General features: G+C 36.5%; 3 protein-coding genes across 3 annotated transcripts; 2 read left to right on the top strand and 1 right to left on the bottom strand.

Moving 5' to 3' along the window:
* Positions 1–1,993: 1,993 nt before the first annotated feature.
* LOC104722886 (uncharacterized) lies at positions 1,994–3,993 on the top strand. Its single transcript, XM_010441144.3, has 10 exons — positions 1,994–2,133; positions 2,253–2,348; positions 2,432–2,508; positions 2,584–2,666; positions 2,766–2,826; positions 2,897–2,964; positions 3,040–3,121; positions 3,210–3,293; positions 3,378–3,461; positions 3,552–3,993. The coding sequence occupies exons 1-10, from the start codon at positions 2,118–2,120 to the stop codon at positions 3,876–3,878; spliced, it is 978 nt and encodes a 325-aa protein (XP_010439446.1). The 5' UTR covers positions 1,994–2,117; the 3' UTR covers positions 3,879–3,993.
* A 3,148-nt stretch (positions 3,994–7,141) lies between these two features.
* Positions 7,142–7,746, top strand: LOC104751199 (putative small ubiquitin-related modifier 6). Its single transcript, XM_087477211.1, has 3 exons — positions 7,142–7,280; positions 7,357–7,509; positions 7,612–7,746. The coding sequence occupies exons 1-3, from the start codon at positions 7,173–7,175 to the stop codon at positions 7,687–7,689; spliced, it is 339 nt and encodes a 112-aa protein (XP_087333337.1). The 5' UTR covers positions 7,142–7,172; the 3' UTR covers positions 7,690–7,746.
* A 532-nt stretch (positions 7,747–8,278) lies between these two features.
* On the bottom strand, positions 8,279–8,863 carry LOC147948714 (uncharacterized). Its single transcript, XM_087468251.1, has 2 exons — positions 8,728–8,863; positions 8,279–8,562 (listed from the first exon to the last, which is right to left on the bottom strand). Exons 1-2 carry the CDS (start codon positions 8,861–8,863, stop codon positions 8,279–8,281), a joined length of 420 nt encoding a protein of 139 aa, XP_087324377.1.
* Between the last annotated feature and the right edge of the window lie 15,325 nt (positions 8,864–24,188).

Genomic DNA, 24,188 nt, shown 5'->3' with positions numbered 1-24,188 from the left:
ACTTCACTAAGAGATCTTCCTTTTTTAGAAACAATTGCAAAATCCCATACTCCTCTATGGTTTTGTTTCCACTCCCCACAAACAGAGTATAACTCAATCATAGTCACTAATCAGTTAGAGATCACCTTGTGATTGAGGCTAGATCTCAATATGAATCGAGAGGAACCACTACCAAATTGAAATTGCGAATCGAGAGGAACCACTATCAAATTAAGCAGGATCGATCACTAAACTGACATCGGAGCTAGACAAAGTTGACAGATATCGCCGGAAATGATGGGACACAACGACGGAGCTAATCGTTACCAGAAGATCTCGTCGGAGAAGTTGGTGCCATCGTATCTCGTGGAAGAAATAGTTTGAGTTTATAAAATCTTAACACAATTTGGGTTTATAAAATGCAAGGATAAAAGAGTCATTATATTTATTAATGAATGGTATTGATGGAAAAATAAGGAATGTGTGGTATTTGAGGGAAAAAACTATTTGAGTGGCATTTTAGGGCATTTCTCTATTTTTAATGTTTTAATATTTAATTAGAGCTTGTGTGCTAATTTTGGAAAATAAAAAAATGTGTGCTAAGTCTGGAAGAAAAACTTAAATTTGTGCTATTTTTGAAAATTTCCCATTAAAAAATGATTCAAATATGATGGTACTAAAAAATTAACAGGTACTGATCTTTCTCAACAAAGTCATTTGAAGTTATCCGAAAATAAGATCGATATAAAAAAAATTATATAACAATTATGTGATTAAATTTATAAAAACTACAAAAATTACACTACAAATTCAAACTACACTAATATATTTAAATTAGGATTGGTTAGGCTATCTATATAATTAATTTTACCCAATTTAAATATAGATATTTATAAGTCATCTTAGATTTGACTTTGAGATTTCTCTATTTATATTTATTAGTGCATTTTTTTATCTTCTCATTGTATAAACTATAGATTTTACAATTAATCCAATTCAAAAAAAGTCATATTTTTAATAATTAAATATATCTTAAAATAGTTACAAAAAGTATTCGGTGGGAGTAGTGAGCGGTCAAAAAAAAAAAAAAAAAGTATCCTGGTGTAACTAATAAGAGAATTAGAATTCACGTGGAAAATGATTTTTAGATCAAAGAAGCGGTCAACTGCAGTTCTACATTGGAGAGCAAGGGTTGAACTTCGACAGAGATAGCACCAAGAAGACTCGCAAAGATGAGTTTGTCTTGTCGTTTCCAGTGGCTGTACGCAGGATTGACCTTGTCAACGCCATCGGAGGTGAGGACCTGAGGGGAGAGCCGGTGGAACCATCGAGATACCCTGCAAGTTCATGTCCATCCAACAAGGCATGAACTTGGCGATTCCACATCATGAAATTGGTGGCTGTGAGCTTCGTGACGTTAGCCATGTTAACGTTGTGAAGGAGCGATGGATCGGAGGTGACAATGGTTACACTCTGAGAAGACATGGTGGCAAGAGAGAGAGAGAGAAGCAAAGAGAGAGGTAGAAGAAGATGAAGATTTAAAAGAGAGATAAGAAGAGCGGCGTAAAAAAAAAAATTTTAGGGTTTTTAGGATACTACTGCTCTGATACCATATTATGGAAGCCACTTATTTCTTATTGATATGAGTTACAAGATATATATAGTCTCATACACAAGGGTTTTGATATACACTAATTACAATTATATCCCTAATATACATTTCTCTCTTACAAGTATCATACACCTGATGAGTTCTATATTTTATAATTAAAACTTAAAGATCCTTACAAAATGTTAAGATAAATCACTCAAAAATTATCTTTTATTGTTTTCATTGTGGTTTGTTTAGAGGTTGAGTGTTTATGGTGTGAATGTAATAGTACACATATTTAGATTTTTAAATTCACATATACACAGTATATGGTTCAATGTTACATGCAAGAAAGGAACAAAAGCTTTGTTGCTTATTTTACAAGTTTTGAATAGAATAAAAGAGTTGCAAACTTTGACTAACGGAAGTAACAAAAGAGTCACATAATTAGTTAAAGAATCTAACCAATTATCAATATTGCAACATACCATTAAAACCATTCTTGCATCGTCTGCTCACATCAAGATATACTTGATATCTTTGAAATATGGCAGCACATATTGGTGACAATATAGCTTCTTCTTTGTTTCAATCATATAAGATCGATAATTGCTCTGTTTTTTTGTTAGACCATCTTTGTTTTTGTAAGCTGTTCTTGATGTTCTTGGTTGTAATTAAACAGAAAATGATGCAGTTGAGGTTAATCGTGGATTGCTGAAGGAGCTCGAAGATATGGGATTCTCAATGGCTCGAGCAGCATGGGCTCTGCATCACTCTGGTATATGTTGTAAAAACTACTTCAAAAAATTCCTAGAATCATGTCATGGATCATCCATATTTTGTCTCTCTTTTCATCTTTAGGTAACTCTAGTCTTGAAGAAGCTGTGAACTGGATCATAGACCATGAGAACGATTCACAGTTTGAAAAAATGCCTTTGGTATGTATAATTATATTCATCTTCTTTTCTTTTTCATAGATTCCATACAAACTTTTGAATAAGGTGTTCTTGTAGATGGAATTTAACATTGAGATTGAGTCTCCAAATGCATATGATGATACTGCAGAAACTTCTCAGGCAAGAGCTAAAGAACTAATGTAAGTAACTCTCCCATTCGAACATATATGCATATTTCCTAAACTTAATTCTTTATAAGGACAAATGACTTCAATACTTCATTGTTCATATATTATTAGGGAACAAGCTCGTAAACTAAGAGAAGAAGAAGAAACTAAACGTGAAAGAGAAAGAGAAAAGGTACGAAGGAATTAGCTTGCACCATACAATATCTTCACGAAGAAGACTTACAGCTCTAACTCTCTTGCAGGAAAGGATACGAGCAGGGAAAGAGATGATGGAGACAAAGAGAATTCCTGAAGAAAACGAAAGAAGACGGTATGAGGAAGAGAGTTTGTTTATCTCATTGTCCCTTTGAATTAAATAAAACAATGTTGGATACTATAAAAACAGGAATATAGCTTTGAGGAAAGCTGAGAAAGATGAGGGGAAAAAAGCAAGAGAGCAAATTATGCTTAAAGTTAATGAAGACAAGGTGATGAATCTTGATATCTTATTGTACACTCAAATTGAAAACTGATGATCTCCACCAAAAAAATTTGGGACTAAATGTTTGTGTATAGCTGAAGAGAAAGCGGAGGCTTGGATTACCAACTGAAACAGAATCTGCTTCGACATCAACTCATGTTTCTCCACTCAATACTAAGGTACAAAGCTTCATCATCTATTCTTTTTGTTACCCTTAAAACTACGAAGAACGTGACAGTTTTACTTCAACACTGCAACTACAGAGGGTAATAATGTCGCCGCCAAGCCCTGCATCAAAAGCAGAGGAGATGAGGGAATGCTTAAGGTCATTAAGACGAAACCACAAAGTAAGAAGGTCTCATATTGATTTAATTCCGAAAAAAAAAAAAAAAAAAGAAGCAAGAAAGCTGATGAAATCTTGTATGTTTGTTGTCTAGGATGAAGATCCAAGAATCACGAGGAGGGCATTTGAAACGCTTCTGACAATTGTGAGGAACGCAGCTAATAAGTCAGGTGAAGAAAGATATAGAAGAATTCGTCTCACGAACCGCTTGTTCCATGAGAGAGTAGGGATATATAGCCAAGGTATTGAGTTCTTGGAGCTTTGTGGGTTCAAGAGAGAGGATGGATCTGAGTTCTTTTATCTACCTTACCTTGACGTAGACATCAACCGGCTTCGAGACGCTGCATTTCAGTTGAACTATGCGATTACCAATCCCTTCTTCGGTCTTCTCTCCACGGAAGCTGAAGACCGTGAACAATAAAGTTTATCTTCATAGATTCTTATGTTCTATCTATAACACATAATATAAGACAAATATAAAAGTGTATATTTTACAAGTTAAATAAATATCAAAAAGTGTTGCAACGCCAAAAAAACCACACCGGGCAATGGTAGATTTTTCACATAGAAAGGATTTACTTGTTAGTAATGGAGTCTACCCTTCCCATTACCGAAGTATCCTCCTCATTTTACGAATGGTTTGTTGACCACAGTTGACTATTACCGGGGAGAGGTTGGCCAAAAGATCCTGAAGCTCTTTTTACCTAGAAGTTCATCTTAGTTAGAACCCTCACCAACACGTTCTCGAGTTTAAAAAGAAGAAAAAGTTATAGATTTCCATGAAGAAACTCACCTATATATGATTAAATCTGAGGAACTTTCTGGTTTGCTTTCCGGCGGTTAAAAGAGGATTCCGGAAAGATTTTATTACTTTCTATAACTTCAGAGGATGAACATTATCCTAGGAAGAGGGGATGAAGACTTGAAGAGAGTGAAGTTTCATATAGTATGAAGCTCACTAAAAGATAAACGAATTAGAAATAGGGAGAAAAACTAGATTGAGCCAAATTAAGAGGTTAATTACTAGAGTAACTCATAAAATGTGAGGGTTAGATGAGTTATTTTTTTGCCTAAAATATCTTTTTGCTTTGTTAGGAAAAAAAAAATCAAATTTATCCTCCCATAAATTCTTTTAAGAAAATCAAAATATTTTCAAAAGTCTGCCGGACTAGTTGTGATAGATTTATTTGTGTATGACAGATCTGTTTTTGAACAACCGATTTATTTTTGTATGACAGATTTTTTATGACAAACTTATTTTGGACGACAGATTTTTTAACTACAGTTATGATAGATTTATAATTGATGACATATTTATTTTTACGACAAACTTATTTATAAATATTAGATAAAGATATACATGAAATCTTTATCTAACAATAAAGACACCACAGACTTTCACAACATATGATAGATTTTATATAATGTCTGGCAGATTTATTTTCCAAAGTTATTTCATATTATTTTTTTGATTAAAAATCTGTCGTAACATGACAGATTTTTTTACAAATAAATAATTACTAGGTTGACTTCTAGTGATAACAGATTTTTCTAAAGTTACAATTGATTTTTTAATTTAACCAAAAATATGTCGTTTGATAACGGATTTATAACATTTTTTTAAAATTGCTAAAATGACTTATGTGAACACCATATGTTATGGCAGGTTTGTTTACGTTATGACTTATGTGAACACCATATCTGGTGTTTGATAATAAATTTATTAGATGTAAAATGTAAATATAGTGACAACAGATTTGTTTTAAGTTATATTTTTTCAGTCATATTTTTATTAATTATATTTTTTATAAATCATATTTTTATACTCATATATTTAAAGCATATTTTATACATTTTCATTTTCCTAAATCATATTAAAAAGTTTAGCATCTTATTTTAAAATCATATTTTTATATATTATATTAGATTTTCATAAATCTTATTTTAATATTTTTTATATACATTATTTTTAGTTATAATTTCATACATTATATTTTGTATAAAACTTATTTAAACTATATAATCTTACACTTCATATTTTAAAATCATATCTTTAGACATAATACTTTTATTTAATATTTTTTGAATATTATTTTTATACACTATATTTTAAATCATATTTAATTTTATAAATTATATTAAAAAATAAACATCATATTTTTTAATCATTTTTTATTTTTCATTAATCATATTTTTAAATCAAAATATTAAATACTATAATTTTTTTTCCATTTTTCATTTTTAAAAAAAAATAAAAGAAAATTTATGGGTTTTTAGTCTTTTTACTAAAAAATTATGTCAATTTAGTTATTGGATAGGATTGAGTGTTAATCTAGCAATTTATTGCTAATTTGTGTCAAACTGGTATATTTTCACTTAGAAATATTCATATTTCACAACTAATAATATAGAATTTGCAAAAATTTTAAATTGTGATTCTTCTATTATTTGATTTACAGAATTGCTTTGAATCATCATATAATACATAAAATTAATAAAAATCTATTTTTTGCATTTGTTGTAATTCAAATATATGTAAACAAATATATATTACTCAAAAATGAAGGAAAAATTGTGTAGTCAACATCCACATCGACTAATTGTTTACACAATAATTTATACTTATATTAGAAACAAGACCAAAATGAATCGAAGTGCTTAGCGAACAAGAATCTTAATTTAATCACATTCACATTTAAAAGTTTGTATTCCGTTTAATTTTGTTCTTTTAGTTGAACAGTTTTATTATACTCCGATATAATGAACTTTAAACTTTTTAGATGTTATAAATAATATTCTTGAATATTTAAGCTTATAATAATATTTTAAATATTATGAATATTTAAAATTATAAATAGTTTAAATTACAACAAACGCTTTTAGATCGACATTAATATAATTTTTATATATTATTAACTTGATACTACAGTATAAGTTAGATCATCATTTTACTATTTTGTTTACATTTTACATTGTCAATATTAGGACAGTGAGATCATGTTAGATAATTTTTTTTTGGTCTATATTGCAAGTTAAATCCTAGTTATTCATCAAAAACTAATAAGTGCTATTAATATATTCACTATATATGTCAGTTAAGTTATTAAAAATTTACTAGTAATCAATAAATTTTAGATAATCAAATAAATATTTATTGGTTATATGATACTATAGTTTACAAAAAAAAAGAAATATTAAATGGGTCAAAGGCCTTAAATGGGGTTAATGAATTTACACATAAATGGGGTAGGTATAAATAGGGAGGGTTTACCTATTAACATCTCCACTCCCTACTTATAACCAGTCAATGTGCATTAAAGGTATTAATTTGGGTATTCATCCTAAGTAGTTAGTTAATGAAGTTTTGGTTAAAACTTAAAAGAATGACCATGGAAAATTAACATTGGGAATAACAAATCAGTCATACATTTCTTTTACGGATGAGTGTATTTCTACAATTAATTGAATTATAGAGTAGTCATCTTCCATTCAAAAAAAAATAAAAATATGAAAATTCAAGAGACAATACTTCATAATTCATTTAATTGTAGAAATACACTCATCGGTAACAAATGTATGACTAATTCATAATATTGATATTCCCAATGTTAATTTTCCATGATCATTCTTTTAACCAAAACTCATGTATATATATACAATGGTTCATTTTTTATTTTTTTACTTCTTGAGAAATTGAAAGATCTGATTAGAGAAAATGTCAACGACGACCAAAGTTTATGAAAGGAGTAAGGTGAAGAAGGAAGGGGCAAAGCGTAATGTTGCATCGGAGTCAACTCATGTTACTTTGAACGTGAAGGGTCAGGTAAGATTCCATGTAAGATTTGATTGTTGCTATACATATTCTACATTAACCTAACTAATAGCATGCTTGGATATAGGACGAGGAAGGGGTTAGAGTGTTCAAGGTGAGAAGGAAGACTAAGTTGCTTAAGTTGATGCAATATTACAGCGATATGAGAGGTGTCGAGTGGAACACATTTCGCTTTCTATTGGATGGCTCGAGAATTCGGGAGTACCATACTCCGGATGACGTATGTATTATCATTTGAGCTCAATGATTCTTATAATATAGTATAAGATACGTATGTCAGTTACAATTGATCCGTTTTTTTCACTGTGTTTTTTTTTGTTAGCTGAAGCTTAAGGATGGAGATGAAATTGACGCAATGTTGTATCAAGAAAGTGGTTTTGGTCCATCTCGTCTTCTATAATATTTAGAGTTTGAGTGTTTAATTTATGTAATAATACCCAGATTCAGATTTCTAAATCCATATATATATATATATATATATATATATATATATATATCAATAAATGGTTCATTGTTACATGCAAGAAAGGAACAATTACTCTGTTGCTTCAGTTACAAGTTTTGAATAGAATAAAAGTGTTGCAAACATTGGGGAAATAGAGTAACAATAGAAAGATGTTGTCTGTGTTACAGTAGTAGATAAATAATCTAATCAATTTTAAATACTACAACATACTACACAAAGACCATTAAAACCATTTGTGCATCGTCTTTTTTATTTTTTTGAATAAAATGTTCAATTATATTCAAAGAAAAAATAATTTGTTATATCTGCTTGTTTTGAAGATTGTGTATAAAAAGATTTTCAAAAAATTTAACCAATCAAAGAATTGAGAAATACATAGAAAATCCTGCTAACTTCTAGTAGCAAACCATGCCTGAAGGCCCGTTGCATAACGAGTGTTCCCCAAGGCTAGAATGGCCAGAAGTTGAGCTCGCACCTGCCTGTCTATCCAGCCGATAAGGATTGCTTCTGAACTGGAGCCTCATCATGCCGTCTTGCATTTCTCTTGCCAGATTAAGTGAATTATGAGTTGGAGAGTGTATCGAATTAGGAAGCCTTGAACTCGGTCAGACTGAGACTCTGAATCGAGAGCCATTAACTGTTGCCAATCTGTAGTGAACCTACGCTGATAAAGTTTATGCGCTATGGCTAACCAAACTGCATAAGTATATTGACAGGAGAAGAACGAATGATTTCGTGTCTCCAATGGCTCTGAACAGAAAACATAATTTACAGAGTAACCATTGTTCCAAGCCAACATTTGATTCCCTGTTAACAAACGGTTATGCATCACAAGCCAAGTACAAAAAAAATATTTCAGGGTTGCGTGAGGAAACCATACTCCCTTATGCCAAGCTACTTGGTTAGAAGCTGTTCGTGTGTGATTCCAAGTGTCTTTGGTTGAAAACCTTGCCTTGAAACCTTCCCCCTTACCCCGCCATAAGACCACATCTTCCTGACCGGGAATTCTGGACTGATACTTCTGAGTAATAGCCTCCTCAATGCCATTCAACAAGTCCACCCTATGGTTTCGACGCCTCCTTTGGTTCCATACATTCTGCAAAGTCATATGTTCCCGAATCCCCAAATCAATCAAACAACCCTTGTCTGACTAGTTATCATACCAGAAAGAGGTGCGAGCACCATTCTTGACCTCAACTTTGGTAAATGACTATACTTTCTATCTGTATTTTAATAACCTTTTCCAAATCCAAGGAACCATATGTGGAAGTAGACTTGACCGACCAGAAAGATTCATTCTTGAGAAGATTCATCCTTGACCATTATACCCACAACGACTCACCATTAGAAATTAATCGCCAGATCAACTTTAGACAATAGACAGCATTAGCTTCCTTTAGAGAGCACAGACCAAGTCCTCATTCACTCTTTGGTTTACACACCTTTGACCAGGATAGCTTCGTTTTATGTGAACTTAACTCAGGCCCTGACCATAAAAAAGCAGAACAAATACCTTCAATTTCATTGTCACTCGTACGAGGTAACCGAAAAGCACTCATCCAAAAATTAGTGATGCTCCATAAAACATAACTGATTAAATTAAGTCTCCCTGCAAACGAGAGGAACTTTGATGTCCATGTTCCAATTCTATGTCGTATTTGATCAAATAAAGGAGATAGTTCTGCGGTGGTTAGCTTCTTGGTGGTAAGTGGAAGACCCAAATATCTGATAGGAAGCTGCCCCAAACCAAACGTATAAGGATTTCCCATTAGCTTCCTATTACTATCTAAAACAAAAGTTGTCTTTTCCATACTAATAGTAAGACCAGAACATCACGCAAAGAGGTTCAGAACCTTAACTATACCATGCACCGATCTGACTTTACCATCCGTTAGAATCATGAAATCATCAGCAAAACACAAATGTGTTAAAGCAAAATTCTTACATCGAGGGTGATATCCAAAATCATGTGCACCAGCAGCCCTATCCAACATCTTAGATAGGACGTCCATACAAATAACAAATAAGTATGGCGACAAAGAGTAGCCTTGTCGCAGGCCTCTATCACTTCGAAAATAACCTGCTAGTTCTCCATTCACCTGGAATGAAAATGAGGCTGTTGTGACACAAAGGGAGATCCAATGTAAAGAGAACTAAGAAACTTTGAATAAAGAATAACTCTCTTTATTATGTTTAGAAACTAACTCAAAACTAAACACCAAAGTTCTCAATCTCTCATACCTTTGATCACAACTCAATCAAAGATATTTATAGTCATAACACACCTTGTTATTCCTATTTTGATAATGGAAAACTTCTCTTTTCCTAAACCTATTACAATTGGAACTTTTCCTTTTAAGCCTATCTTGTCATTAAACGACTTGCTAATGATATCTTGGGCTTCAAGCTTCAATCTTCTAGAAGCTTACTCCAACATTCACCCCCTTAAGCTTCAAGTTCTTTTTAGTGAGGTCTTGAACACCAATGAAGCTCCTCATCTCCTTGAACTGAATCCTTGCCAGTGCTTTAGTGAGTATATCCGCTTTCTGCTCTTCTCCGGGAATAAACACCACTTCAATTTTACCATTTTCGACACACTCTCGAATGAAGTGGTATCGTTTGTGTATGTGTTTGGTTTTGCCGTGAAATACCGGGTTCTTGGAGAGTTCAATGGCGGATTTGTTGTCAATGTACAGATTTATCCTCTTTGTATTATGTCCCGTAATCTCACTCAACAAATCCTGAAGCCAAATGGCTTGTTTTGCAGCTTCTGTTGCGGCCATAAACTCGGCCTCGCAGGAGGATAAAGCAACCGTCTGTTGCTTCTGCACACACCAAGTAATTGGTGATTCTCCAAAGTAAAATATGAACCCGGTAGTGCTCCTTCCGTTGTCAAGATCCACATTGTGACTACTATCACAGTAGCCAATGATATCCTTCGATCCTCCCCGCTTGTAAGCCAAACCATAAGCTAACGTACCTTGCACATACCTTAAAATTTGCTTAAGAGCAACACCATGAGACTGTCGCGGATCCTGCATATACCTGCTCACCACTCCAACCGAGAAGGCAAGATCAGGTCTCGTATGCAACAAGTACCGTAAACACCCAATTCTTCGACGATACAAAGTAGCATCTGCTACAGGCTTCTCCTTTTCTGCTTTGGACATTTTCAAACCAAACTCCATAGGTATATGAGTTAAGTTACACTCATCCAAACCAGCCTCCTTTAGAATTCTTCTTGCATAACCCTCCTGTTTGAGCTCAATGCCGTTTTCATTCTGCAGGACTTCTATACCAAGGTAATAAGTGAGCTTACCGAGGTCTGTCATCTCAAACTTAGAAGACATAGAAGCCTTGAATTCTTGTATAATTACCAATGAACTCCCAGTGATGAACAAATCATCAACATAAACAGCAACTATAAGAAGTGTTGATTTTTCTGACTTACGGTAAACAACACTTTCCTTTGAACACTTCTCGAAGTTTAAACTCTTCAAAATCTGATCAAGCTTTGTGTTCCATGCCCGTGGACCTTGTCGCAACCCGTATAAAGCTTTAGCAAGTTTGAAAACCTTATGTTCTTCTCCCTTCTTTTCAAAACCTTCGGGTTGAGACACATAAACGTCCTCGTTTAATTCTCCATGTAAAAACGCGGTCTTGACGTCGAGATGGTGGATCTCCCAGCCATGAGAAGCAGCAAGTCCAACAAGCAACCTAATTGTTTCAAGTCGAGCCACCGGAGCAAAAACTTCGTCAAAATCGATTCCTTCATGTTGAGCATATCCTTTTGCTACTAAACGTGCTTTATACTTGCTGATCGATCCATCTGCATTTCGTTTGATCTTAAAAACCCATTTAAGACCAATCACCTTCACTTCTCTTGGTTTTTCAACTAACGTCCAGGTCTTATTCTTGTCAATAGAGCTGCTTTCCTCTTGACACGCCTTTGTCCACACAGTTAGCCCTTTTGCATCTTCGTAATTCAATGGTTCATCATTGATAGATAAATGAAGTCTCTCACATTCGATATCTGCTAGAAGTGCATAATCATCAAGGTAACTAGGACGCTTCACTTGTCTTTCTGATCGACAAAGTTGCGGTGGTTGAGCGAATTCTGCAGGTTGATTATCAAGTTCGACATCATCTCCATCAGATTCGCCTTGATCAGTGTCAACTTCTTGTTCAGCTCGATCGTCTTGTGCTCTGTTTTCGACTTGTGCTCTGTTTTCGACTTGTGCTCTGTTTTCTTGGCTGTTCGTTGTTTGGTTGTTCACATATGGTCCTTGTCCATCATCCACGACTTCTCCCCAAGTCATACTGAACATTCCTGGCTCTCTCTCAACAACCTCATCAGCTCCCTTCCAAGTCCAACTATCCTTCTCATTGAAAACAACATCACGACTAACAACAATTCTTCTAGTTGTTGGATTATAAAGCCTGTAAGCTTTGGTTCCTGGCTCAATCCTAAGATGAACTAGTGTTTGTGACCGATCATCAAGCTTCTTCAAGTTCACCGGTTCAATTTTTGCATAAGCAAGACATCCAAACACTCTAATATGCTATATACTCGGTTTTGTGTTTTGAAAACACTCATAAGGAGTTTGATTCTTTAGAGCTCGTGTAGGTACTCTATTGATCAAATATGTTGAATGCCGAACTGCTTCTCCCCAAAAGTAGTTTGGAACCCTCATAGCTTTTAAAATGCTCCTTGTCATCTCCATTAGCGTACGATTCCTCCTTTCAACAACTCCGTTTTGTTGTGGAGTGTAATGGGCTGTCAAATGTCTTCTTATTCCATTTTTTCATAGAAATCCTGAAAATATCTTGAAGTAAACTCCCCACCTCTATCAGTACGAAGAGTAATGATCTGCTTATCACACTCCTTCTCGACAAGATTCTTGAAAGCTTTAAATTTCTCAAACGCCTCACTCTTCTCTTTTAGCAATATAGTCCACATATATCGAGTGCAGTCATCAATTATCACGAACACATACCTGTTTCGTGCTAGTGTAGCTGGTGATATGGGTCCGCACAGGTCCGCATGTAACAGCTCTAGGGCTTTTGCAGAACGATATTGTGTTGCAGTGGGGAAAACTTGACGCGTTTGCTTACCAACAAGGCATGACTCGCATAGTTGGTTTTCTTTCTCTATTTTAGGTAGTCCATACACCATCTCCTTAGTTGACATACTCATAATAGTCTTGAAACTGATGTGTCCAAGCCTCGCATGCCATCGCCATGTTTCTTCTTCGGATCTTGTGTGCAGACAGATCGGTTGTCCAATCTTTAACTTGATTCTGTAGAGTCTGTTTGGTGATCTTAGTACCTTTACTAAGAGCCTTCCTCTTGGATCGTGTAAAGTCAGATAGTTCAGCCTCATTCTGACATCGCAACCATGCTCTGTTGCTTTTCCTAGGCTCAGAATATTGCTTTTCAGCTCAGGTATGTAGTAAATATCTTTTACTAACTGTTGCTTTCCATTCTTTCCTTCAAATAGAATTGATCCTTTACCGCTGATGTCAACACATGATCCATCTCCAAATTTTACTCTACCTCTGATTCTCTCATTCAGCTCCGAAAAGAATGACTTGACTCCAGTCATATGATTTGATGCGCCATTATCCAAGTACCAAGTTCCTTCTTCGACTCTTTCTTGCTCAAACTTCTTAGGTAGTAGTTTTTCTTCATTAAGAAACATGATCTCATGCATGTAGAGAGTTGCATCTGCTTCCTCAGTCTCTGTTTTGTTAACCTCTTGATTTCGAGTCCTTTCTGGACAGGCAGATGCATAATGACCAGGTTTATCACACCTAAAACAAATCAAGACCTTATCTTTCTTCTCTTTGGTCTGATTCTGTTCTTTCTGGTTTGAAGAGTGATCCGTCTGATAACCTCTTCCTCTGCCTCGTCCTCTATTTCCTCTTCCTCCTCGTCCGCGACCTCGACCCCTCGAGTTTCCAAAGTTCGGTTGATCTGTTCTCGCATACATGAGTTTGTCTTGTGTCTCATCCTGCTTGCGGTTACCAAGTGTCCTTTCTTCGTAAACCTTAAGCCTCCCGATGATTTCTTCAAACCCAGTTGTATTGAGGTCGAGAACCTGTTCCAATGAAGCAACAATCTGTATGAATTTTTCTCTCGGCAGACTGCTCAGGAACTTCTTAACCAACCGTGGCTCTTCTAGTGGAACTCCTAGTGAAGTTGCTTTAGACGAGACTAGTGATAACTTGTTGGCAAAGTCATCAATTGTGTCTGACTCCGACATCGTCAACTTCTCGAAGTCAGCCATAAGTGTTTGCAGTCGAGCCTCCTTGACACGATCTGCTCCCAGGTTCCGGTTCTTGATCATGTTCCAAATATCTCTTGGAGTTTTCTGATCACCAACCTGAAGAATAAGTGATTCAGGTATAGATTGAAAGATCCAGGCCGTTGCAATATCGTTCTTGTCAGCATCGATTGAGCCTGGTTCAATTGTCTCCCACACCTTCTGTACGCGCAGCATAATCCTCATTCGCATAGCCCACACGGTATAATTCGTGGCAGTTAACATCGGACATTGTAGCGAAGAAGGAACACCCTCCTTGCGTGTTGTGTCAGCTGCAATAATTGCTTCACCGTCTGCCATGGCTCGGCCGATGAACAAGTTTCAAGGATCGTCTTTCCTTAAAGCTCTGATACCAAATAAAGAGAACTAAGAAACTTTGAATAAAGAATAACTCTCTTTATTATGTTTAGAAACTAACTCAAAACTAAACACCAAAGTTCTCAATCTCTCATACCTTTGATCACAACTCAATCAAAGATATTTATAGTCATAACACACCTTGTTATTCCTATTTTGATAATGGAAAACTTCTCTTTTCCTAAACCTATTACAATTGGAACTTTTCCTTTTAAGCCTATCTTGTCATTAACCGACTTGCTAATGATATTTTGGGCTTCAAGCTTCAATCTTCTAGAAGCTTACTCCAACACAATGAATAAATTCCGGAGGAAAGTTCAAAGCCATCAAAGTATTCATAAAAAAGACCACTGAACAGAATTAAAGGCTTTCGAAATGTCAACTTTCGGGGCACACCTTGTCGTTATATTGTCCTTATGATAATCTTTAACCAACTCTGTTGCTAGGAGAACATTTTCAATAAGCAGTCTATCTGCCACAAAAGCATATTGGTTTCCAGCAATAAACTTAGGCAGTATCTTCTTCAACCTATTTGCAATGATCTTCGAGATTACTTTGTATATAACATTGCAATATGAAATAGGCCTATAATCACTCATCAACTTTGCATCTTTCTTCTTCGGTATTAGCGCTAGTATAGTCGAATTAATGCCTTTTGGTAAGAAACCCTTGGCAAAGAAAGACTGAACGGCGATAAGCCGATAACTAACTCACCTCCTATAATATCCCAAGCCGCCATTTAGAACTCGACTGCATCGTCTTCTTTCATCACTGGGACTGGGAGTTCAAGAAATACTTGAGATCTTTAGAATATGGCAGCAGAAATTGTTGATAGTACAGTTCCTTCTCTGTTTCAATATCAGATCAGATCAGATCAATGTTATGTTGTTTTGTGGGATCATCTTTGTTTTGGTAAAAAAGAAACTGAAGTAGTTGAGGTTAATCGTGGATTGCTAGACGAGCTCGAAGTATAAGATATGGGATTCTCGATGACCTTGCAGCGTGGATATATCCCTGACATTAATATTATAGAGGATATCAATCTCAAGGTCAAGCCTAGTCTCAAAAGCAAGGGAAATGAGAGAATATTTAAAACGAAACCACAAGTGTTGATTTATGAATGTAACAAATAAGTTGAGGGTGATCCTAAGGCAAATACGAAGAATTATCTCTTCTAATAAACAAGCTGTGACTACAAAGAATCAAGAAATTATAGTCAACCACTTGATATTTCTATCTCTGTCCTGAATATCGAGAAACTAGCAAAAATAGCCTGCTCCAACGCTGGTGAAGCTTTGGCTTGCCAGCATCGGGATGTTGAGTCCTTTTTTTTTGCTTATTTTCGCATGCTTTGCTCCCCTTTAACCCTTTCCTTGCTCATATCTCAATCATTCCAAAAGATTCAGAGGTCCGCGCAAACTCTCTCTACCCCGCTGCTGAGCTCCAAAGTCCAATTCTCTTCCGGAGATAAAGGGTGGATAAGTCATCCGGCGGCCCTTGTTCCATCTCAAACCCTTCTCCCAAACCCTATGATGAAACGAGTAAATTTGGTGCTTCCTCAATTCCTCAGATTTGAGTTAATTCTTCCATTGGTTGAGGCTTCTCTCCGTCTGGCGAAAGCATCAACGGTACACGGCGCTGCCGCTTCTTGGATAGAATGCTCTTGGCTACAAAATACCGAGACGATACCAAAGAAGCTACCTCTGCTCCCCACCAAACCCTTCTTTACCTCAAAGAACTTGTGCTTCAGATCTTTGCTGCCACCCTTCTTCACCATTGCTAAGTGGATACAGGCTGAAATCTTACTCGTCTTTGCGCTGCCACACTACCGCCACTCCCTGTTCAGCCGTAGATGAACTAGGGTTCCCCCTGATGGACCTTTGGTCACCTTTCGGCCCATTACCCATATTTTGGCCCACTGCCAAAAGAATTGATCCATGCTCTCAATTTCATGGCCCAGGTCTGTGTACTTCTCTTCTATACAAACGACATCTCTCATCAATCCTTTCTCTAATCTCTATGGCGTAATCCATCTGAGTTGTGAATTGATTGTGCTGAGTTGGTCTTGGTTCCATTATCTTGAAATCCTGCTGCCACATTTATCTTTGGTAAGGCTTTGTGAACACTTAAACCTGCTAGCCTCCTTACGACAATATGATTCTGGCTGTAGAGCTTCCCTACCCAGATCCGCTTATAATAGTCTTATGTCAAGCTCAAATTCTTTAGTGCTGATTATCTCTACTTGGTCAGTTGGTCTAGTCGAGGATTCCTCGGTAGTAGAACATTGGTTTCTTCTGAATTGCTTGGAAAATGTTTATGTCGAGCCCAGGTTAATAGTTTTGTTTGGAGGTATACAATGTTGAGTTTTAATGGTGATTTTGATCCGACAGTCTGGTTGAAGGTGCTTTTACCCATTGCCCCCATATGCCACCTACCGCCACAAGATCAAATGCTCTGGTCTGTTTCTATATCCTAGGGCCAAACCGACTACAAGTTTTGTGTGGAATTCCTTGACCTCCATGGCCATGAGCTGTAGTATGAGCTGTCTTGGCTGGTTTGACTGTACGAACAGAGGCACATGGCGTAGGCAATGGTACACCTCTGTTACCGTTAAAGACTGAAGAAGCTTCAAGGTTAAAACTCTTAGTGGGCTTAATATTATTGACGAGGCCCATTGTATTTCCCTGCTGGACCGAAACAACAAGGGCTGAGTTGTTGTTATGCTTTACATCCCCCCTCAAACTTTGTGTGGAAGGTGAGACCACACCAAGTTTGTACTTCAAATCATTGAATATTGGAATAGGTAATGACTTGGTGAAGATATCAGCAAGTTGATAAGCATAATGAATGTGATAGACGGTAAGTGTGTCTTATGCAACCTATTCCCTAACATAATGATAGTGAATCTTGAAGTGATTGGCCTGCTTATGCAGAGTAGGATTGGTGGACAAGTAAACTGTAGACAAGTTATCACAGTATTGCTCCAGAGGATGAGAAAGAGGCATACCAATGTTCTCTAACAAGTCTCGAAGCCAATTCATTTCAGCTGCAGTGTCAGAAAGGCAGTGATACTCTGCTTCTGTTTAACTTCGAGAGACAGACGGCTGACGCTTTGCAGATCAGGAGATGATGTTGGTGTCAATTAAGCTACCAAAGCCACCAGTTGAGCGACTAGTACTCTGACAGCCACCCCAATCGCTGTCACTGTATGCTCTCAAAGTAGAATCAATATTGTGAGTGAATGAAATTCTATGATCAATGGTACCTTTGATGTATTTGATAACCCGTTTCAGTAGACTGAAGTCAGCTACAATAGGAGAATGCATCCGCTGACAGACCATGTCAACAGCAAATTGAATATATGGTATGGTTAGAGTCAGATACTGAAGTTTTCCCGCCAAGCTTCGGAAGAAAGTTTGTTGATCAAATTTTTCTTCTTGACCTTTTACCTTTTGTAGTTCAAGAGGTAATGGTGTAGGTTCAGGAGCACAATCAGTCATTCCGGCAGCAATAAGTAGTTTCTCTGCATAATTATGTTGGTTGAGAAACAGACCATCAGAGTGATGATGAGGTTGAATACCGAGAAAATAGCTCAACTTCCCCAAATCTATTATCCGGAATTCATCACTTACAGACTGAAGAAGCTTGTAAAGTAGAGTTGGATTACTACCAGTCAGAACTATATCATCCACGTAGAGCAGTAAAACAATGAGATCATTATCTCTATCATAGACAAAGAGAGAAGGATCTTTAAAACTGCATTCAAAGCCAAATTCCAGGAGAAAAGTGTTGAACTTGTCAAACCATGCTCTAGGCACCTCCTTAATACCATGGACAGCTTTGTGAAGTTTCCAAACATGAGACGGAATAACATCATCGACAAAGCATGGATGCTGATTCATGTAAACTGTTTCCGCTAAGTCTCCATGGAGGAAGGCATTATTTACATAAAGTTGTTTGAGTGGCCATCTGTTGACTGTGGCAGCATGAAGGACAAGACGCACTGTTGCAGTTCTGACAACAGGACTATATGTTTCAATAAAGTCGACTCCCTCTTCCTGATCATAGCTTTTTGCTACAAGATGAGCCTTGAGCTTATCCAAGCTACCATCAACATTGATTTTTGTCTTGAAAACCCACCTACAGCCAAGAACATTCATATTTGGTTCTCGTGGTACCAAAGAAGAGGTTCTAGTTTCAACAAACGACTCAACTTCATCTCCCATCGCTGTTGTCCATCCTGGATGTTTAAGAGCTGACACTACAGTTTTTTGGGTTCTTTAACAATGTTGTGAGTGATAGTGAGAGCATACTTCGGGTTAGGTTTTCGAACACCATCCTTTCCCCGAGTAATCATAGCATGATCATTAAAAACAGGAGCAACCAGCGGAGGGAAATGAGCTTCAGTAAACAAGGAAGCATCATCCTGAAAAGCATCATCACTTTCTGAGATAACAGGAGATTCAGGTTCTCCAGTTGTAGGTTCTACAGTTTCAAATTCTGCAGTTGCAGGTTCTGCAGTTCATGGTTGAATAGCCTCTGAAACAACCTGTTCAGCTGGAGCGACAAAGATTTCTTGAGAAGTGGAAGCTGCAGAGACTCCAGGTTGTGAAGACACTCCAGATTGTGAAGAGACAAAGCTTCATTGCCAAGCAGAAAGAAGAGTTGTTGTTCCTTCTTGAACCAAGTGAGAGTATTCATCTGCAAAAAAGTAGACATGTTCATCAAAGAGAACATGTCTACTTATATAAACTCGACCTGTAAGAGGATAAATACACTGATATCCTTTTACTTATCATTATAACCAAGAACACACACTTCAAGAACTTATGATAAAATTTATTTTCACCATAAGCCCGAAGAGTGGGATAACAAACGCTGTCAAAAACTCGCAAGGAAGAGTAATCAGGCTTTTGGGCATACAATGCTTCATAAGGACTCTGAGAAGCGTTTAACACAGAGGAAGGAAGCAAATTACTCAGGTAGTTGGCAGTAAAGAAGGCTTCTACCCAGAAATGTTGTGGCACCTTGCTCTGAAACATCATACTGAGACCTAATTCAGTTAAATGGCGATGCTTTTTCTCTGCTAGACCATTTTGTTGAGGCGAGTAAAGACAGGAGATTAAATGTTTGATTCCACAGTTTGCAAGGTGTGTAACAAACTGCTTATTAAAAATTCTCCAACACCATCACTCTGAAACATCTTGATTTTCTGATTTAGCCGATTCTCAACAAGATTTTGAAACAAAATGAATACTGAATAGAAGTCTAATTTATTCTTCAAAGGATAAAACAAACAATAGCGAGAGTAATTTTCAACAAAGATAACATAGTATCTAAAGCCTTGAGGAGAAGTGATGGAGCAGGTCCCCATAAATCACAATGTATCCTCTCAAAAGGCTTAGTAGCTACAAAATTAGAAGAAGAAAAAGGAAGCTGAGCACTCTTTCCAAGTCTGCAAGATTCACAAAGCTTGTTTGTGCGCTTATTTATTATAATTCCTGCAACCGAAGACAACTGCTGAAGAACCTCTGCACTTGGATTCCCCAAACGCTTGTGCCAAACTTCATCATTGGTAGCAAGCTGGAGAGTAGAGTAGAAGGCTGTGAAGGGTTTTCAAGCACATAATGGTCCTTACTCTTGTTTCCGGTTGTGAGGAGCTGCTTGGTATGCTTGTCCTTTACACGCACACCATCATAGTCAAATTTAACAGAGCAAGTGTAATCTGAGCATAGCTTAGAGACTGAAAGAAGTGATTTAGTCACATTTGGACACAAAAGAACATCGTTAAGAGGTATAGATTTACCTAATAGTGTTTGTAGAGGAACCGAGCCAATATGAGTTATAGGAAAAAATTCACCATTACCGACCATCACTGAGTCATGGCCTTGATAAGGCTGAGCATATTGCAGGTTTCCCGTGGAGTTGGTAATGTTAGCCGTGGAACCACTATCAGGCAGCCACTCATTTCCTTTGTGATGTTCTCCATCAGATACTCTCATAGCAGCTAAAGCAGTGGGTAGTTCAAATTGAATAAAGTCTTCATTGTAACGATTGTAACAATTGAAAGCACTATGGCCATATTTCCCACAGATCTAACAAGTTGGTCGAGAAGAGCCCACAGTTTTGTTCTGACTGTTCTGATTGCCACCATGTTGCTGAAAACCACGACCTCTTGTAGAATAATTGCCTTTACCTCTGAATTACCACCAAACCGACCTCCTCTATTGTTTGGACCACCTTTATCGAAGTGTTTTAGCTCAGCTTGGAAGGCAAGATGAGGTGTAACAGTAGGCACAACAGAATATGCTTTCAGTTTATCATCGAAAGCAATAACTTTGAAGACTACATCGTCATAACAAGGATCATGTATTGAATCCATTGAATGTTAAATCACAGTAGAAACAGTCTCATAATCCTTGCCAAGACCAAACAGTAAGCCTGAATCTTTTCTAATTCAGTCATAGGAAAGCCAATAGAGTCAAGGTGATCAAACACTTGTTTGAGCTCACTAAGATATTCTTCCATAGATCTACCATTCTAAAGGCAAGCACGCAACTTATTCTGCAGTTCAAACTTCCTAGATGTAGATACCCTATTAAATTTCTTAGCAAGAGTAGACCATACCTTTGGATCAGACTGCAGACCATAGACTACTCGGATGGCTGCTTTAGAGTAGTCTAAGATCCAAGCCATGACCAGTTGATCATTGCGAACCCACTTCAGGAACTCTGGATGATGTTCTTCAGTAACTCCTGAAGCACTAGTGACAGATCGAGTTGGTTATGGTTGAGGAATCAAACCATTAAGATAACCAAGAAGCATTTGTGGTCAAAAAGAAACGACTCAAACTGAGTTTTCCATTGAAGATAGTTGGACTCAGTAAGTTTGAGTGTCACAACCAGAGATATAGAAAGAGGAGCGGAAGAAAAAGAATCTTCTAGAGCCATAGATCGTATTACTGGCGCTCTGATACCATGAAAGCTAGAGATAATAATAACCTAATAAATGAGAGAAGAGAGACTCAAAAGTATAACTTCTTTCTTATCATTTTTATTACACTTCAAAGTCTATATATAGCAAAGACTAGGTTTACAAAGGTTGGATTGATTTATGACAAATGTCATCACCTGCAGAGAATTGTTGATCCTAGAGGAGCAAATCTATCCGAGACTTGGAGCATAGCATGAGCTGTAGTATGAGCTGCCTTGGCTGGTTTGACTGTACGAACAGAGGCACATGGCGTAGGTAATGGTACACCTCTGTTACCGTTAAAGACTGAAGAAGCTTCAAGGTTTAGACTCTCAGTGGGCTTAATATTATTGACAAGGCCCACTGTATTTCCTTGTTGGACCGAAACAACAAGGGCTGAGTTGTTGTTCTGCTTTACACTCTTCGACAACTCTATCTGTCCTTTTTGCCTTTTAAAATAATTTTTTTCTATGAAATCGAAAAGAACGCACGAAACAATTTCTAAAAAATAAATACAGTATAATATTACAGGTTTAGACTCTTAGTGGGCTTAATATTATTGACAAGGTCCACTGTATTTCCTTGTTGGACCGAAACAACAAGGGCTGAGTTGTTGTTCTGCTTTACACTCTTCGACAACTCTATCTGTCCTGTTTGCCTTTTAAAATAATTTTTTCCATGAAATCGAAAAGAACGCACGAAACAATTTCTAAAAAAATAAATACAGTATAATATTACAAAAGTATGTTTTCTTCCTAGTGATAATTTCTAAAAAATAATTAGAGTAGTAATAAAATTAGCTCAATCATTAAATTTCTTGCATCTCCAAAGAGTATTTATGAGCAAGATTTCTAGAAACAAATTTGTAAAATATCTTCATTACATTGGGAATTAACAAACTTAGATTTTGAGAGGTTAACTAGTATCAAACAAGAACAAGAACCACAAAACCAAGCTTTAAATTGATTATTGATCTACCTTATATTTATCTAGTAAAGATCATCAATAAAATTGTTTTCAACGAGTAGGTTTTTTTTTGTGATCAGTCGTAAATAGTAATCTAGTTAAATCAAAATTTTTCCAATAACAAAAAAACTGTGACAAATAATTGTATGTAGAAAGGTTAAAATCAAATGTATAATTTTTTTTTTGAAACACAGTTTAAGCATAAAAGGGACAAAAATTAGTTTTCCTAATTTTAAATTTTTTTTACCCTCTCCTTAGTTTCTCTTTGGAACTTGGAGAAAAATCACTCCAAAATTAGTTTTCCTAAATTTTAAAGAGTTTAATTTTTTTAAGTCTTGAATGATAAAAAAAAAAATCCAAACAAACAAAAACCAAAACCCACTTTAAAGCTAGTAAAAAAGTCAAGGCCATTTGCTAACAACTCAATTGAGTAATCAATTTCTAGTTCAATATATAAAAAGGTCCATGAACAGGTTGTTTCAATTTTGGTAATCCTGAGTGTTGTTAGTATCAAGAGCACAAAGATCCAACATCGAATTAAACTCATGAAGAGTATATGAAGAACCTCAGGAATAAGAGACGAACACCATTACTTGTTTGTGAAATAATGATATGCGGCTAGATCTACAAAGCTTGTGTCACTGATATGTATTTGCGATGCTTAACAGAGAGAGGAGAGTATAGAGGAGAGACGACACAAGAGATTTGTTAACGGGGTTCGGATAACCTACATCCCCGGGACCAAGTCCAGAATCATTCACTAGAATAAGAACGCAAAAGTCACATTTGCCAATGGTATCTAGCACACACTTGTGCCTATCACTCTTATCTACATGAACTAAAAGAACCACAACTCTTTGTCTTTTCCGACGAGTGTGAACCTCTACAAAAACCACCAACAGATTCTCTATCTTGTTGGTGGGACGACACCACACAAAACATGTGTGCTTCTCTTAATTTTAGGTCTAAGGTGCGTAACCTTCTTCTTGTTGTCACCTCCTCCTTTTATACTTCTTAGAGTTCTCCACAAACCCTAGATTCTACAAGCTTCTTCCTATTATCTTTTGGGTAAAAACTTGTTTCTCTTTTTGTCAACTTGACCCATGCTTTTGTTCCTGTCGTACCTAACACAAGCATGCTTCTCTGACACAGCCGTTCTACTGTTTGCTGCAACTTGACGCTTTTCCGCTCTGTTGCACTACAGAACCTCTTCACGAGGTTTACCTTGTTTCCAGCTCTGTTGCACTACACAACAACTACAGGTTGTCTGCTCTGTTTTCAGCTTTGTTGCACTACACAACCACTTCACGTTGTCTGCTCTATTTTCTTCTCTGTTGCGCTTCAAGTAAACTGAACTGCTAAAACATAATTCTACTCTGTTGTGCTTTCAGGTTTACACAACTGCTAATGGAAGACTTGTTCTCATGAGCTTAAAGCATGACTAGTTGAGCTCTCACTTCTTGGATCTTCTGGATAAGACTCTAAGGTTCAACATGTCACTTCATTCCATGTGACTTCACATTGAGCTATCTTGGTTGTGGTAGATTATCTGATTCTCTATCTGAGGAATCGTTGCGTCTGTGTCTGTAGCTGGTTACACATGCTCCAGCTTGTTCACTGCTTCTATGTCTGAAGTGTTTGTATCAGACTTGTTCACTGCAACGTTCAATGAATATGTGTCTCTACTTTTGGTTGTATCAGCTTTACTCATTGCTTCTTGATCATCTCTCTTGTGTTGTATAACCAGTAACAACACAAATATATCTTCAATCTCTCCCTTTGTTACTGAGTTATAGAACTCAAGCTTTCTCTA

This window comes from Camelina sativa, chromosome 2 (assembly GCF_030686135.1).
Source record: "Camelina sativa cultivar CO46 ecotype springtype chromosome 2, ASM3068613v1".
NCBI lineage: Eukaryota > Viridiplantae > Streptophyta > Magnoliopsida > Brassicales > Brassicaceae > Camelina > Camelina sativa.
This window is presented reverse-complemented; position numbering and strand designations above follow the sequence as displayed.